Below are 15,643 nucleotides of genomic sequence, written 5' to 3'. Positions count from 1 at the left end.
CGGGGGGCTTCAAAGCAGCGAGGGGGGGACAGGGGAAAGGCTGGACAAGCACATCATGCGCTGCTGGTGAATGGCATCCAGGAGCAGTGCCGGAGCAGGGACCCCCTTCTGCATCCCCCAGAGCGGTGGTGGGGTCCCCAGGGGAGATGCAGCGGGAGGGGGCAAAGCTGCACCATGCTGAGCATCCATGTGGGATGTGCACCTGGGCTGGCCCCCACCGTGCCGATGTCCCCAAAGCCATGTGACATCCTGAGACAAACTGTTGGTGGCCACCAAAACCAGGCAGGGACGGCAGTAGGGCTAAGCTATGGAGTCTGGGGAAGATGGGAAGGGCTGGGACCCCCCCAGGCCAAGGGCTGCCAGGGGCTGCTGGGGGCTTCGGGTTGGGTTTTCGACCAGCCAAGGGGTTGCCAAGCCCTTTTGACTCCCACACTGTCCCTTTGCATCCCTCGAGTCTCAGCTGGAGTTTCCACTGAAGTATTTCCCCTGGAGGTTTTTGCTAGTTGAGGCTCTTGGTTTGGCCAGAGCCCCTGGCAGCGGGCTGGACCATGGGCCGATGAGTCGCTGGGGAGGAAAAGCTCCCCAACCTTTCCCAAACTGCCCTTTTCCCCCACTAGGAATAAACCCAAACCGTTGTGGCCAATTCACTTATTTTCCTGCATGACGTCTCCTCATTGGTTCCTATTTTAACTGAAAGAGTCTGCACATCCCAGAAGGAAAAAACAGTAATTCTTCAATCAGTTAAGGACTTTCCCAGGGCTGAGGCAAGAGCCAGCGCCAGCGTGCCGGATCCTGCACTTTCCTGCCTCTCCAGCTCCTCCAGCTTTGGACCATCACTCACCGGCTCCCTTCAGCCACCTCCTCCCATGGCCTCACTCTTTTTTTTTTAAATATCATCACCATTATTTGGGGGGGAGGATTTTTTCTTTTGAGTGAGTGGGGTTGTAGAGCTCGGACAGAGCCAGCCGCAGGCAGTGCTGCAAAGCAGCCAGCCTCTCACTGCAGAGGAGCACGATACTAAAGAGAAACACAGGCTTTGGGCAATTTTTGCTCCGTTCCCACTGAAACCATCCCTGTACCCCCATGCACCTTCTCCCAGCGGCAGCATCGCCTGCGCCCAGCGGTAAGCGCCAGGCTTTGCCATGTCCGTGACCTGCCCCGCTTCACACCTTAACAACCCCCTCCTAAACGGGCTGGTAATGCTGATTTCTATTTTTTTTTTAATCCAGTGCTTTGCTCTAGCAGGGAAAAGACAGGGTCCTCCCAGCTTGCCGGCAGGCCTTTCCAGAGCCCGGCATTTCGAAGGTAAATCTTTCCCTCCACAAAGCAGGTTTTTTCCCCTGATGATGGTTTTTAAGAGGAGCCGAGTGACCGAGGCACATGGTGTGGGGCCGTGCAGCCTCACGAGGAGCAGGGCTCTGTGGGGACGGCGTTAACACGAGGATTTCTGCTAGCAGATCATTTCCACCCCTCCCCCGGCCCCCATTGCTGGGTTTTCTTACTAAATTTGTCTTCCTGGGAAACACTCAGATTTTATTTGCATTGACTGTAGATACATATTTTAATGCTGATCTGATGCTCTGGGCAACCTAACCTGGCAGTGACACCCTGGCTGGAGCAAGATGCCAGCCCCCTGCCCACCTCCAGCCGCGGTGCCATCACTTCTGCAGCCCCCCCTCGGCTCTGCGCTGTCCCCACAGCGTCACCATGGTCTGCAGTCTGGCTCCAGCCAGCAACTGCCTGGGAAGCTGCTGGGGACACAAGATTTGCAGGGTCCCTGCTGCCAGCTCATGTTTTAGCCCCGTGCCTCAGTTTCCCCTCAGTATTAAAAAGGGTGGCCACAGCAGAAGGAGCTCACTCCTTGCGCTCAGCCTTTCCAGAGTCCCAGGTGGGGATGGTGAGGCACAGGGGAGGGACACAGATGGCTTAGCCCAAGGTAGTCAGTGGGATGCTTGGGACCATCATTTTTTTTTAGGAAAAAAGCTCTCATTTCCCCGGGCGAAGAGGTGGGAGATGTCACCTTCGGCCAGCGCTGCTCTCCCTTCCATGCCTCGGGAGGGTGTACACCCCTTGGGATGGGGTGTGGGTGTCCTGCACAGGCCAGGAGCACAAACCCTTACAGAAATGAGCCTAATGAGACAGGATGGTTCCCAGAGCATCCTCCAGCCCCACAGCCCCTCCGCTGCCGAGGTCCCCGCTCACGCCCTTGCCGCCGAGGTGGGAGAGACTCCAGCTGGAGGATGCAACAGTGCTGATAGAGCTTTCCCCTTCGGACCACGGGGCAGAGGTTCAGGGCAGTGAGCCCAAACCTCGCCTCCAGACCCCCACCGCGCTCAAGGGGGCCTCGGAGCGGGACCAGCCAGGGAGACGCCGGGCGCGGGCGGCCCCTTACCAGAATCCGACAGAGCCGGGCTCACCAAGCTCAGCAGCTCCCGCTCCTTCTCGTAGTCGCCCTTACAGAGGAGCTGCCCCTCCTTCAGCACAAACTCGTCGCCCTTCTGCAGGCGCCGCTCGCAGACGCAGCAGCAGAAGCAGCGCAGGTGGTAGACGCTCTTCTGGGCACGCATCACCAGCTCGCTGGGTGCGATGGCCTCCAGGCACCCGGCGCACTTCACCGCGAAGAGCCTGGGGGAGTAAGAGGAGATCCCGCTGGGACGCCCGGCAGCACTGCGGCTGCACCCGGCGGGTGGTGTGGCGTTGGGGACGAGGGATGGGGCACCCGTGGCGGGCAGATGGGCATCGGCACAGGATCGCTGTGTCACCCCGTTGGTGCTTTGATTGCGTTGAGGGGCTGGGCGCAAGGGTGCTGGCACCCTGCAGCGACACGGCACGCGCTGCAAGCTTGCCCTCTGCCAATGGCCGATGCTGCCTTTGGGTCAACTTTGGCATTTTTGGTTGACCTGTTACCATGAATGCAGCCAAAGGACAAAGACCCAACGTCCGGACGCTCCCGGTGAAAAGCAAACAGGTGTCAAACCCAACAGTCCAGCTACCACCACCACAAGACATGGGACACCCCACTTCTACATGAGTATTATCAGGCCAACCCTACATTGTTCACCTGTCTCCGGCTCACACCCAGATGTAAGGAGATGCTGGAGACAGCAATGGGAGCCAGCAAGCTCAGCCATGTCTCTCAACAAGCACCTGCAGAAAGCATCTGCGCAGTTGGTCACCCCCAAACCACCCCATCCCTCTGGCCTAGGTCAGCGGAACAGCCCCGTTCCTGCTTGCAAACACATCAGGCATGTCTAATATATCATAACAATCTCCATGGCAGCAAGTTTTCGATTAAGGCTGGTGACAGACTGAAGACTTGATGTGTCAAAAGGAAAAGAAAAAGCTCAGCATGTTCTTTGACATTGATGTGACAGTGTTTGAGGCATCCCTAATTGTACAGTTCCCAGGTTTCAACACACTGGCTTTATACTTAAAAACCAATAATAATAATGACAGAAATAACACTTTAGGTTGAAGCAGAGCTTTTCTTGCTCTGAATTTAAATGTCCCTACCTAGAAGCTCAGTATGATCAGTGATTTACAGTTGGGGAAACTGAGGCGAGCAGAGTGGGGGTGACAGCATCAGTGTTGGCTTGGGAGGACTTGGAGGCACCTGGAGCTAAACCCTAGGCTGGATGTTTTAAATGAATGAGATGTTTCCCTCAGTAGAGATGTTTGAAGGTACCAAACCAGAACCTCTTTGCCACCCCCAGATATCTGTGGTTTTGGCTTGAGCCCCATAAAGAAAAAAATCACTGTTTACCCAGCCTCGTTCTAAATATCTGTGGGAACTGGACATTATTAGTCCTGTCTTGATGACTTTGGCCCAGAAAGAGAAGTCAGAAGTCAGCACACATCCTGCAGAGGTTATCTCCGAGCATCGCCCGTGTCCCAGCCTGGGGATGCCCCAGGGACCCGCATGGGGAGCACTGCATCCAGCCTTCCACTGGCCCCACATAACTCCCACCTCCATGGTCCCTGTCCCATGTGTCATCTCTAGGGGAGACCTGCGGGACCAGGGGGCTGGCTGGCTGGGGAGGAGAAGGGCAGCCCTGCAGCCACCAGCGGGCTTTCAATCCTTTCTCTTTTTTTGGCTGTTATAAGAAAACACATAGGGAATGAAAAGTGCTGAGTCAGCCCCATTCCAACGAGGAGAGGACCAGACGTATGCAAAACCCTCACAGCAAAACCATCAGAAAATGGGGATAATTTAAAAAAGTTTTTGTGATGAGCTCAATAGCCCATAAAACAAGGAGACGGGGGGGCAGAGCAAAGCACATGCGTGTCTGTGCCCCAGAGGTAGCTCCCAAGGCAAAGGCATCCCTAACACCAGAGATGCTGCTGAACAAAAGCTCCCCAGCAGCGAAGGGGCATGCATCTTGCTGCAGCCCATGCGCAGCCTCTGAAATCCCCGCCAGGCTTCATTTCACCTTTTCATTTCACCGCTTTAGTTGCCCAATAGCCGATAAACAAGACGGTCAGCTGTGCAAACCGCCGGAGGGGGACAGGCAGGCTCTGCCGCGTAGGCAGCGAGCCCGGGAGAGTCTGCAGCAGCTGGTCACATCTGTGCCCGTCTCTTCAGAGATCAGGGCTTGCCTGCGTGGAGCCAGCAAGCCCTGGCAAGGCGACACGTCCCACCGGTGCGAGGAGGGCAGATATGGGCAGGAGCAGAAGATAACGCCTGCCTCCCCACACCGACGGGCAAGGTTGGCCATAGAGCATCACCTCCCGGTGCCCCGCTCCATGGCTGGTGAGCGCCGAGCTCTGGAGGGAAACAGCTGCCCGCCAGATGTGCGCACAGCTGGCAGGGCGCCAGGGCACACTGCCACCCTGCCAGCGGTGCTTGCCAGCCTTTGGGGCTGGGTATCGAGGGCTCGAAGGGTTGGGAATGGGGCCGGCAAATGTACCCTGATTATTGGTGTCGGCTCCCTCCCACCTTAGGGTCCTCTCACGGACGCTTCATGTCGGCACATGGGCTACGCCCGCTCCCTCCCAGGTTTTCCCAAAACGGTGGCAGCAAGCACAGGGATGGGGTGCAGTGCTCTCCCTGTGCCAGCCAAATCCTTGGTGGGCTCAGCAAATTGTACCATCCCCCAAGAAGTAGGAAAGGGGTGTTATAAAGCTTTTATAAAGCACTATTGTCACTACAGAAAGTGGAAAATCGTCAAATAAAAGGTGGAGGTTAGGGAGTTTATAATTCCAGATAATGCCATTAGTAGCTTTTATTTTTGTACATTCAACTTTAATTTCCAAGGTTTACATACAACTGTCTGTCTCTTCTAAGATGTATGTATTCCCAATGTCCTTATGACTGCCCTGGGAGGACAGGGATGTATATTCCCTTGAAAGCATCCCTTCTGAAGGGTCATTTTTTTCTTGTTCCAGCTCTGAGAAATGCAGGCTTGTGTTAATATTTCTGTAGTCATTTTGTCTTTAATTATGTCTCTTTTATGACAAAGTGGAGGCAATTTGTATTCATCTGGTAACACATTCTCATTTTGTTTAAATGAAGTTTAAGCCCTACCTGTTGGGATTACTAACTGCTCTCAGTAATAAAATATTGATAAGCTATTACGTTACTGCTATGTAATCTTCACAAATGAATGTGCCCAAAATATCTATTTCCAGGGCACTGATTAGAGAGCCATAAACCTTTGTCAGTTAGGCACAGCAGCACCAACTGAGCGATGGATGTTTCTAAGCCCAAAGCATGTTGCAAAACAGGAAGGTGTGAGATTTAGGTAAATGGCTGCCTAATATTAGACACTTAAAGCTGTACTTAGGTTGCTGAATAGATGACTTTATTTCCAAACTGCTGAGTCCCCAACAGCTCCCACTGACGGATGCCAGACGGACCAGGCATCTTTCACTGCCCAATGCAGGAGTTCCCCATCCCTGGGCAACGTGAGATGCAGAGAAATTCCCATAAAACCTCTTCCACAGTACAAAACCGTAAAGAGCTCCTTATAAACCCAGATCTTAGGCACTAAAAGGTCAGAGGCATAAAAACTGCAGCATACCACAGGTAGTAATGGGGAGAGAGCAAAGGGCATGGCTGGTGTCCCAGATCCCTACAGCCCTGGACCAGCCCTGGACAGTACCAGCTCCTCTACAGGGACTGGGGAGGAAGAGCATGCACAGATAACCCCCTCACACAAATATCCCCATGCATGGATAACCCCACACATGGATAATCCCACTCAGAAATAATCCCATATAGGGGTAGTTCCACAAAGGATAACTCCAGCATGGACACCCCCTGCAAGGCTAACCCAGCTGAAACACCCCTGGTCAGCCTGAGATGGGGCTGAAGGAAAATTTTCTTCTAGCACCATATCTAGCAATTAATATAACATTTTTTGCCTGAGTAAGACACACCAGCCTGGATCCAGAGACATTTTCCTCCACCTCTGGGATCTCCAGCTCTGGGCCCAGCTCCCTCCTGCTGCAAGCAGCAGGCTGCAGAGCAAATGCCATCTTTTCTCCCCTCTCTGCCTCTTTGTGCCTCTCTGCAGCTGCAAAGGGGACTTCGAGATTACATTTCTCTACAGGAGGCTGCACAGAAGAGAAGAAGGACAGGCTCTGCCCAGGGACTTCAACGGGTTTTAAACCAAGAACAAATTACCAACCCCTAAACTGCAATGGGAGTGCCTTCATTTTGGCCATCCTAGGGATGCTGTGGGCTTTAGTTCTCAGTAGATTTCATTTTTTACCCTCCATAGCCTGGGGTTCAAAAGCCAAATCAGGCCTGGCTGGCAGCCTTTGGGTTTGTTTAACCACATATGAAGCTGGCAGGCGTGGGGCAGGGCACCGGACAGGGTGACTCTGTGATGCTCGGTGGAAACCCAGCCTGCCACGGGCAGCTCAGTACAAGCCACATCAAAGCATCAACAGTGAATATTTATAAATGAAAACAAACCCACGCAACTTCAGAAGAATTAGAACAAAAATATGGTGATGAAAGCAATTTTTATCACGACACACAACCTTTTGTTTCTGATCTTAAAAACGTTCCTGTTCCTGTATTGATTAATCTGCATTAAAATATTTTTTTTTAAGTTTAGGTCCCTTTTGTAACGACAATCCAGTTTTGAAACAGAAAGGTGGTAGTGGTGGGTTTCAAGAAAAATCTGGAAACAAAATATTTTGTCATTTCCCAAACTGCAACATTTCTGCTGGAAGACCCCCAAGCGAGCTAGCTGGCGCTACAGACATCCCCCCTTCCCCTGGGACACAGCCCCACTTCTCCGCACAAATCCTCTTCCTCGAGAAAGCCATCCCACACCCTCTGCTTTGGGGTTTCCCATCCGCGCGGCATTGCTGAAACCTAGAAATTTCGACACGTGGCCAAAGCCACCGCTGGGGTGGCACGTCCTATCCCTGGGGCACTGATGGAGGGGGAGCGGCGCAGGCAGCCCGGGTTTCCCATCGGAGCTCCCACCCCCTCTTTCTCCCTTTATTTTGAGGTGACAGGCTGAAAGGGGCTGTGATTGACGGGCGCTTCCCGGCTGCTGTCTGTCTGCGTGCGCCGCATACAAACACGGCCCTTCGAAGCCTCCCCGGGGAGGGGGCGGCGGGTCAGGGACGCCGATATTAAATACTGACGGACAAATCTCAAACGCCGCGCAGAGGCTTGGTTCGGGTGCGTGTAAGGCAAGGCAGCTCTGCCAGGCGGAGGGATGCTTTCCTCCCCGCCCGCACCAGCCTGCCCCGGGGATGTGGTGAGAGGGGCAGGGGCAGTCCCTGAGTGACCCCGCGGGCTCGTGGCCGTGGGCTGGGACGGGCACGGTTGGCACCGGTTCCTACGAAGCAGTGCAGCACTGCCCTGCTCGCCTCCCTGCCCACAGCAGACGTATCCGCAGGGATGCTGGGTTTTCCAGCGCCTCGGTGCAGAGACCTGACCAACTCATCTCCCGCTCTCACCACGGCCCAGGAGGAGACTGAGCAGACCCCGACAGACTCATCGGAGGTGCAGGGAGCTCCAGCCCGGCCACGCTCACAGCCATCCCCACCTGACACGTCTCCGGAAAGCAAAGCCGTGAACCCCTCCGGAGCCGTGACCTTGGCATGGGGATGAGCCGATGGCCACGCGCGGCATGAGGGGCGCGGGAGGAGGCTGGCGGCAGCGAGCCGCAGGGCTCTGCGGGGAGCGAGGACGCCGGATTGAGTTGTCTTGGCACCGGGTCATCTCCTCACTCACTGTCACTCATCAGAAGGGGGGGGATGGCAGCGCCGAGTCCTCGACGGGCTGGCAGTGGAAAAATGCCAGTCGCTGTCAACCCTGCACCCATGACTTGGGAACGAGTCGCTGTCCTCCTGCTGCTGGGCTCACGTCACCCCTCGTGGGGCACGGACCACTGCCAGGAAGGAAGGATCATGGATGCACCCCCCCGCCCCGTGCACGGTGCCCACGAGGGCATCCCCCGGCCGCGGCCACGGGGGGACCACGCGGATCCTCAGCCCCGGCAGGAGTGGTGCCGAGGCCATGGGAGCGACTAGGAAAAGGCTGAGTCCATCTCAGCGCTGCGCAGAGCAGGCTGGCACGTCCTGGGGATGGGGAGAGCTTTTCGGAGGGCAAGCCGGCACCAGCGATCCCAGGGACCTCCAAACCCACCCTGGGTCTCTGGGCTCCAAGGCTGACAGAGGAAAGCACCTTCAGCCACCCCCAAGCTCTCCGGTGGGACGGAGAAGGGATGGAGAAGGGATGTTTTCCCTGGGGCTGTTCTCCTGACCCTTCCCCGGCTCCCGGCTCCCTCCCCCCGAGGCGGACAAGTGTTCGCTTTACTGCCTGGCAACGGGGCCGGGGCTAAGCTTGCTAAAATATGAGTGTTTTTTGGCTGGAGTACCAGAAGGCTGCAGTCCTACAGAGAGAAAAAAATTGAGCACTCCATGCCATGGCTCCAGAAAGGGGGAGAATTAGGTTTCACACCGAGCAGGCTGGACCATGGCATTCTTTAGTTAATGCTTAACAAACGCCCAAACAAAAGCAGCCAACTTCGCTGCATGTTTGTAAAATGTATTCTCAGCAGATTCGGGTTTATTGGAGAATTCACTCGCTTTGCAGCAAGTGGTGTTTTCCCTTTTTTTTTTTTTTTTAATTTCCCTTCTCCTCCCTCCCCCCAGCTCAAGCCCTTCTCATTCCTGCTGCCTGAATGCGTCTTCCGATGCTTCAAGGGGACATGGCAACCGGGCTGAGATGGGCTTATTTCATCCCAGGGGCTGATGTGAGCTCGTCTCTGCGGCCCCGGGGTGCGAGCCCTCCCCAGGGCCCAGCCAAGCCACTGCTGGCAACCGGGGACGAGGAGTCCAAAAAGCCAACCTTGGCCTTTTGCAAACCCACCCCTGAGCGGTTGGCTGGTGGCTGTGTTCTCCGAGAGGCTGGGGAAAGCGAGGAAGGGGGGTGAAGCCTGAAAGTCCTGCTTTTCACCTTTCTTCACCTAACCCAGCTCTCTCAGGGTCCAAACCCAATGGTCCTTCCCATCCAGCATCCTGCTCTGCCATGCATCCCAGCCCTGCACACCTCCCGGCCTTGGAGAGCCCGTCACAGCAGTAGATGCCAACAAGGACAGCCTGCTTTCAAATGCAGAGCTGCTGTCAGGTACAGCCGGGCATGGAGGAGGGAGACTGGGGTGCAGAGGAGGGGGACAGCCCTGTCCAGGGACTCCAGAGGCTTTGGAAGGGCTAAATTGGAGGGTGCATGCATGGGCATCCTGCAGGAGCGTCCCTAGATGAGCTCCTGCCCTGATGCTCACTGGCACCTAAGCAGGTCCCACATCCCCTCCCGGCACCTGGTGCCACGGCAGAGGACACCAGTGAGGAGGGACACACTGGGGAGGTGGTGGCAAAGAGGAAAGAGGGGCAGCAGAGGAGGAGGGCATTGGCACTGAGCTGTTTAACCCTCCTTCTGCTACACGTGAATCACCCGAGCTTTCCCAGGAAAGGGCACCTTCATCCCTGCCTCCTGGACGAGGTCCAAAAGCGGTTACTTAACACACCCTGGACCCTCCAGAGACCACGCCGTGACACGCAGGGGCACTGCTAGAATGAGAGGGTTAAATAAACAGACAAACGAAGCCTTCCAAGCAAACAGCTGCTGCCAAAATACACTAGCAACCCTCAGGCCTTCTCTACACCAAAATAAAAGGTCAAGCAAGTGCATGGCTTCTAAGGCTGCTTTAAGTTGCTCCATTTCTGATCAAGGACATACCAATAAGACTTTCACCAACAAGCTCCTATAGGAGCTGATGGCTCTGGGTCTCCTCCAGGCCCTTGGGGAGTCTGAGAAAAATCCACTACTGACTTCAGGAGCAGCCAGAAAGCAACCTCCTGGGCAAGGCCAGAAGAACAAGACCAAAATGCTGCTTTTCCTCTCCACTTCCCTAAAGGCTGCTGCTTTTTGTGCCCCCCTCCCTCCATAACAGCATGTAGCATTGGGCAGGGAGCTGGCCCCATCACAGCACTGATCGAGCATCTGGTTTTGGAGGCAGAAGGGACACAGGTGGGAGGGAGAGAGGCACACACAACACTGTGTCCAAGCCCAAACACCATCCCAATGGAGACGACCCAAGGATTGATCCCTTCCAGCCCACGGCACGGCAGTTCTGCATCCCGGCCGATACATCTCCCACCAAGCTGCATTTCAAGCAGCGACCCGCCCCCCCCCCCACCTCCGAGCAAAAAACAAGGATAATTGAAAAACCACAATATCACTAGTCAAATTTAATATTGAGAGTGAGTGAGCGGGAGCCAGAGGTCAGAATTAATTACACCCCACCATATTTCAGCACGCTGCCGTGGCTCCGTGTCCTTTCCTTGGGGAGCAGCGCTTCCACAGAGAGGTCGACAGACATTATTAGAAAGGACTGATTTAAACGTACCCCCAGGAGCTTTTCAGCTTGTCTCTTCAGAGCCTTTGTTTGTACTGAGATTAATGGGGAGGCAAATGATGGAAAAGCAAAGTCACCAGGAGCAAGAGGATGTGCCATCGCCACCACCACCCATATTTGGCTGGCTTTGTAAGCGGGGCAGGAATAACTAGGAAAAAGGAAATGCTGTCCTTGTCTTTCATTTTGTGGGTAAAACGTGATGATCTTGAAACCTTTTTTTTTTTTTTGCTTTCCAGGAAACAGGAATCCTGGCTAAAAAAATCCTGTGGGCTGGTTTTCCTATACCCTTGAGGATTTTACACACCCACTGTTTTTTCTACGTGCTGTACCACCGTGGGGGAAGGAACAATTTTCATTCTGTTCCAGCTTAGGGTACCCCCTCTTGCAAGTCATTGTATTTGCATCTGAATCTTTTGTAAACCTCCTGTGATGGAAGATGAAAATAGAAACAAAACCAAAAATTAAAATCTTTCTATTTTCCATTCCAAATTTCAAAAGGAGGGTTACAAAAAACAAAAGAAAGGAAAAGAAAGAGCGTTCATATCAAGCGGAGAAACCTCCTTCCTCGGGGATAGCCAGCATTTGACCGGTCCCAGCCCTGAGCAACCCGACCCAGTGTCCAAGCTAGCCCCACTCCCAGCAGAGGAGCGATGCCATACCGTGATGCCGTAAATTTACAACCACCTTGTACCAACAGGTTCACAAAGGGATCAGGCAAATCCAGGGGACCAAGTCCACCCCCAGCCTGGTCCCACGGGTCTGACCTCACGTTCAGGACGACCCAAATCCCCAACTGCCCAGGGCCACACGGGCTCCCTTGGCTTTTGGGGGGTTTCCTGGAGCATCACCACTGAGGGCAGCGCGCGTGGATGTGCGCTGGGTCCAGCCCCGACTCTGGGGCTCCCGGCTGCTCTTGAGTCTCCTAGGCTACAATCAAGGCTTGCATTTTCCTTTATTAAACAGAAAACCTATGTTCCCCCCAAGGGCTCGCTGAGCATCCGGGGACGGGGCCACGGGAGCCGCCGTTTCCCAGGCGTTTAAAATTCACTGGGCGTTTGCACCGACGTGCCAACGCGGCAAACTCTCATTAGGAGGCGGCCAATATCCTGTCGAGCTTCCCGGCGCTCCAGCAGCTATAAAAATCGCTCGGCTGTATAAAAACTAAACAGAGTAAACTAAGCCGGACATAGAGACCAGCTGCTTCGGTCCGGCTCGGCAAACACGAGATCCACAGGAGCACACTGGGCGCTGCCAGCGGGGAGATAGCAGTCTCCCAGCTGGGTTATTTTTTGCCTTATCTTTTATTTCCATGCGCCCCAGCTCACCCTCATGTGGGGTTTTGCATAAATATCAACTGCGCGTGTTGTCAAGTTGTTGGGATGGGGTTGGGTTTTTTTTTCAAAAGCATTTCCACAATGGGAAGCAGCTGTTGTGGTTAACAGGCTGCTCCGGAGCAAAAGCTGTGCTGCACATCGAGATATCTCAAAAGAGGCATCCTTCATTCATAGCTCCGTGCACTAGAGAGCACTATAACATGTGTTTCGATGAAGTTTGTTAACTACTCGGCTAAACAAGCGCGCTGGAAATGCCAGAGGAATATGCTCTGGAATGAATGGAAATATGCATCTAAAAAGACATTAAATTTAAGCCATCTTTTCAACCCCCCCCGCTCGGCTGAGCTCATGTTGCAGCTCTCTTTTAGCATGTGCTCTCGGGCTGGGGTTTCGGGAGAAACAAATGCTCGGGGCACATTTTGCAACCTCAGCAGCACCCGAGACAGGGCTGCAATAACAGATGATGGTGCGCGGGGGGGGTTTCTCATGCCATCGGTGGTCCAGGGACACATCAGCAGAGGCAGCCCGGCAATGGGCAGCCAGGATGGGCAATTCACCCACCGTGATCCCGGCAAGCGACCCGCTCCCAAATGACACCTCATGCGTGGAGAAGCAGAGCTGCTCTGCCTTTTGTGGGTCTGAGCATCAGCTCCCCAGAGGTCTTGAGCAACCTTGGGAAAATTTGATGTGTTTAAAATTCACTTCCTTCTCTAGAGCTTTTTCCTCTTCAGTCTGGGGAAGTCTGGGAGGGAAGTCTACATTTTCAGCCAACAGTGTCTTGAAAATTCAGTATTACACCAATGGAATCCAAACCTCTTTTTGATTTCTGTGTAGCAACTACATTTCAAGTTGGCTTCCGTAGCCATGAATGCCCCCCAAAAAGGCTCTGATTGATGCCACTAAACAAGAAGCAGTCTCAGATCCTGACCTTAATTAGAGGGGTCAGTATCCGTCATGGGAGGAAGATGCTCAGAAGGCTCCAAACTGACCTAAAGGTGCTCAGCACCACAGCTGGTTGAGAGTTTTCCCATAGAATCATTTCCCTTCCTTCTACTTGCTCTATTTTATATGTATGTATACACACACACACGTGCGCACATGTGTGTATATACATTGTATGTTTTTTTTCTGAAAAATCTTTGTTTTCCACAGAGTTTTTTCAATTCAGACACGAACCCAAGGGCACCTCTCTGGTTCAAGTCACTTGGGTACCGAAAGGCTGCGCCCAGGGATGCTGAGCAACCTGCAAAAGAGGGACCCTGGCACTCTGCTCCTGCTTAGCAAAAGCCCTGGCTGGATCCCATCTCACCACTCCCTATCCAAAACATTTTTCTGGAGCTTTTTGATCTGAAAAAAAAAATCTTTTTTTTTTTTTCCTTAACCATTTTGATTTTCACACCGAGGCATACCAAGGCTGAGCACTGACACACTGGGATTTCCTTCCAGACACAAACCATTGATGCTCTGCCCCACAGCACTGCTCACATCCCACAGCACCCACAGCCCTCCTGGTGTGCTCCCATCACCGGGGCACCGGAGAAGGCTGAGCGGGGATGTGGGACCAAAGAGCAGAGACCCCTACAAGGGGGGACAAGGGTGCATGGACAGCCCTGTCCCCTGTGCCACCACCGAGCTCGTGCTGTGGTTGTGGTTGCAGGGGTGCGGGGTCGGTGCCCAGCTTGCTGAGCTACCTGAGACAGGTTCCAGCGCTGCCGAGGCACCAGGATGAGCTTTTGATGGATTAGACGGTAAAAGCAAACATGCTTTCTCTAGGAAACAGGCTCCTGCCGCTCGTCTGCTCAGGGTTATCGCAGTGTCGGGGGCCGCAGCCCTTCCCAGCAGCCTCCGGCGGCCGTAGAGGCAGGATATTACTTTGTTGCTTATTCATTTTATTGCTTCTCCTTTCTAAATATTTGCTTGGCAGGGAAAGGATTCCCTTTACACAGTATCTGTTTTTACAGGTCAATTGAATTTCTGGCACTCTCAATCCCTCTTTCCTTCCAATTGCATTTGCAAAACAAATATTGATTGTACCAATTAGCTGCGAACCCCTCGTGGAAGATGGCTCAACGCCTTCAGCTGGAAGAAGGCTCTCCTGGCCCCAAAACATGTGCTAGTAGACGGAGCCACCGGGGACGGGAGCCCACAGAGCGGCAATGTCAGGGCAGGGCTCTGCAAACCCCCAGCAGGACCCTCTGGAAGACAACAGCAAAAATGATGTTGCTAATCTTTCCGGCTAGAAGGCAACATCTTTGAGGGGTATTAAATTAAAGCTGGGTTGTCCCCTCACACCTGAGGCAAGTGTAAACTACCCCATGCCTACCGTTCACTCTGGAACCTAATGACTGCAAACAAGGGAGACCACAAATGCCACCAGCAGCAATAACAAATGTGTCCAGGTAGTAGGTTAGATCCATTAATCCCCAAAGCCATCCATCCCCAGCAGAAGTCTCATTTATTTCACTGAAACACTAAATGCACCAGCTCATTGGGGCAGGGGTGGGGTAAGAAAGACACCTCCCTTCTGCTACTTAGGTGCTGGATTGTCCCTTCTAGTTCTACTCTTTTGCCTGGTGTGTGATAAGCAAGTGGCTTTGGGCAGCAGCGTGGACACGCTTCTCCTGCCTGTCCCAGCAATATCTGCTCTGTGGAAAAGCTGGCAGATGCCTTTTTTTAAGGGAGGGACTAGACCCTGATGATAAAGGAGTACACGCTGGGGTGCTCGGCCACAGAGCAAAGGACCGCTATGACACCTTCTTGCAAAATCACATCCTTTAAATAAAAAGAATAAATTAAAAAATAAATAAATAAAAAAAGAAGGTTTTCCCCCAAAATGTCTTTAGGGTTTGCCTGTGCAGTGCCGGGCTTTTCTGAGCTGCCTCACTAAAACCAAGGGGCACGTCCAACCCAAGCACCACGTCACACTTTTTCACACTGATTTCATTGCTCTGGGTTTTATTTGTGGTTTCCTTGGGAGGTTTTGTCAAAATCCTCACTGCCACAGGGAGAAAGGAAAGACGTCTCGGTGGAAAAATCAGTCAGTGCTAAAAACTTGCTGTGTTTTGCTCCAACGCAGTCTAAGTAACTTTTAAAAGAACAAATGAGATCACTGAATCGCACAGCGGTGCGAGTCACGGTGGGGATCCTTCAGCCCGCACATGGAGAGCCGTACCAGCCTTTGGTGGCTCTGATCTGCCCCCGGCTGCCGCTGGGACCAGGGTCCCCGGTACCGGCTGGGACGGTGACGCCAGCTCTGGTGTCACTCGGGCAGGAGCTGTGACACAGCCCCGCAGCTCCCGACCTGCCGGGTCGCCACTGGCGAAGCATTGGGAGCACACTGTTAAATGTGTCCTGCCCGTGTCAAAAGTCACAGCCCAAGGCAAAGGCGCAGGGGGTTAGCAAGGCGGGGGGCAGGGGGGATGG

The 15,643-nt window shown here is 53.7% G+C and overlaps 1 protein-coding gene across 1 annotated transcript in view; it reads right to left on the bottom strand.

Annotated features, from left to right (window-relative positions):
- The window catches only part of LMX1A (LIM homeobox transcription factor 1, alpha), a 43,678-nt gene that overhangs the window by 3,942 nt on the left and 24,093 nt on the right, over positions 1 to 15,643 (bottom strand). Inside the window, exon 3 of the mRNA XM_010581640.1 lies at positions 2,393 to 2,625. Coding sequence (XP_010579942.1) covers positions 2,393 to 2,625 — 233 coding nt within the window. The remainder of the gene's footprint in view (positions 1 to 2,392; positions 2,626 to 15,643) is intronic.

Source organism: Haliaeetus leucocephalus, unplaced genomic scaffold, assembly GCF_000737465.1.
Source record: "Haliaeetus leucocephalus isolate CR32 unplaced genomic scaffold, Haliaeetus_leucocephalus-4.0 Scaffold76, whole genome shotgun sequence".
NCBI lineage: Eukaryota > Metazoa > Chordata > Aves > Accipitriformes > Accipitridae > Haliaeetus > Haliaeetus leucocephalus.
Note: the sequence above shows the minus strand (reverse complement) of the source record. Positions and strands in the feature narration are given on the sequence as shown.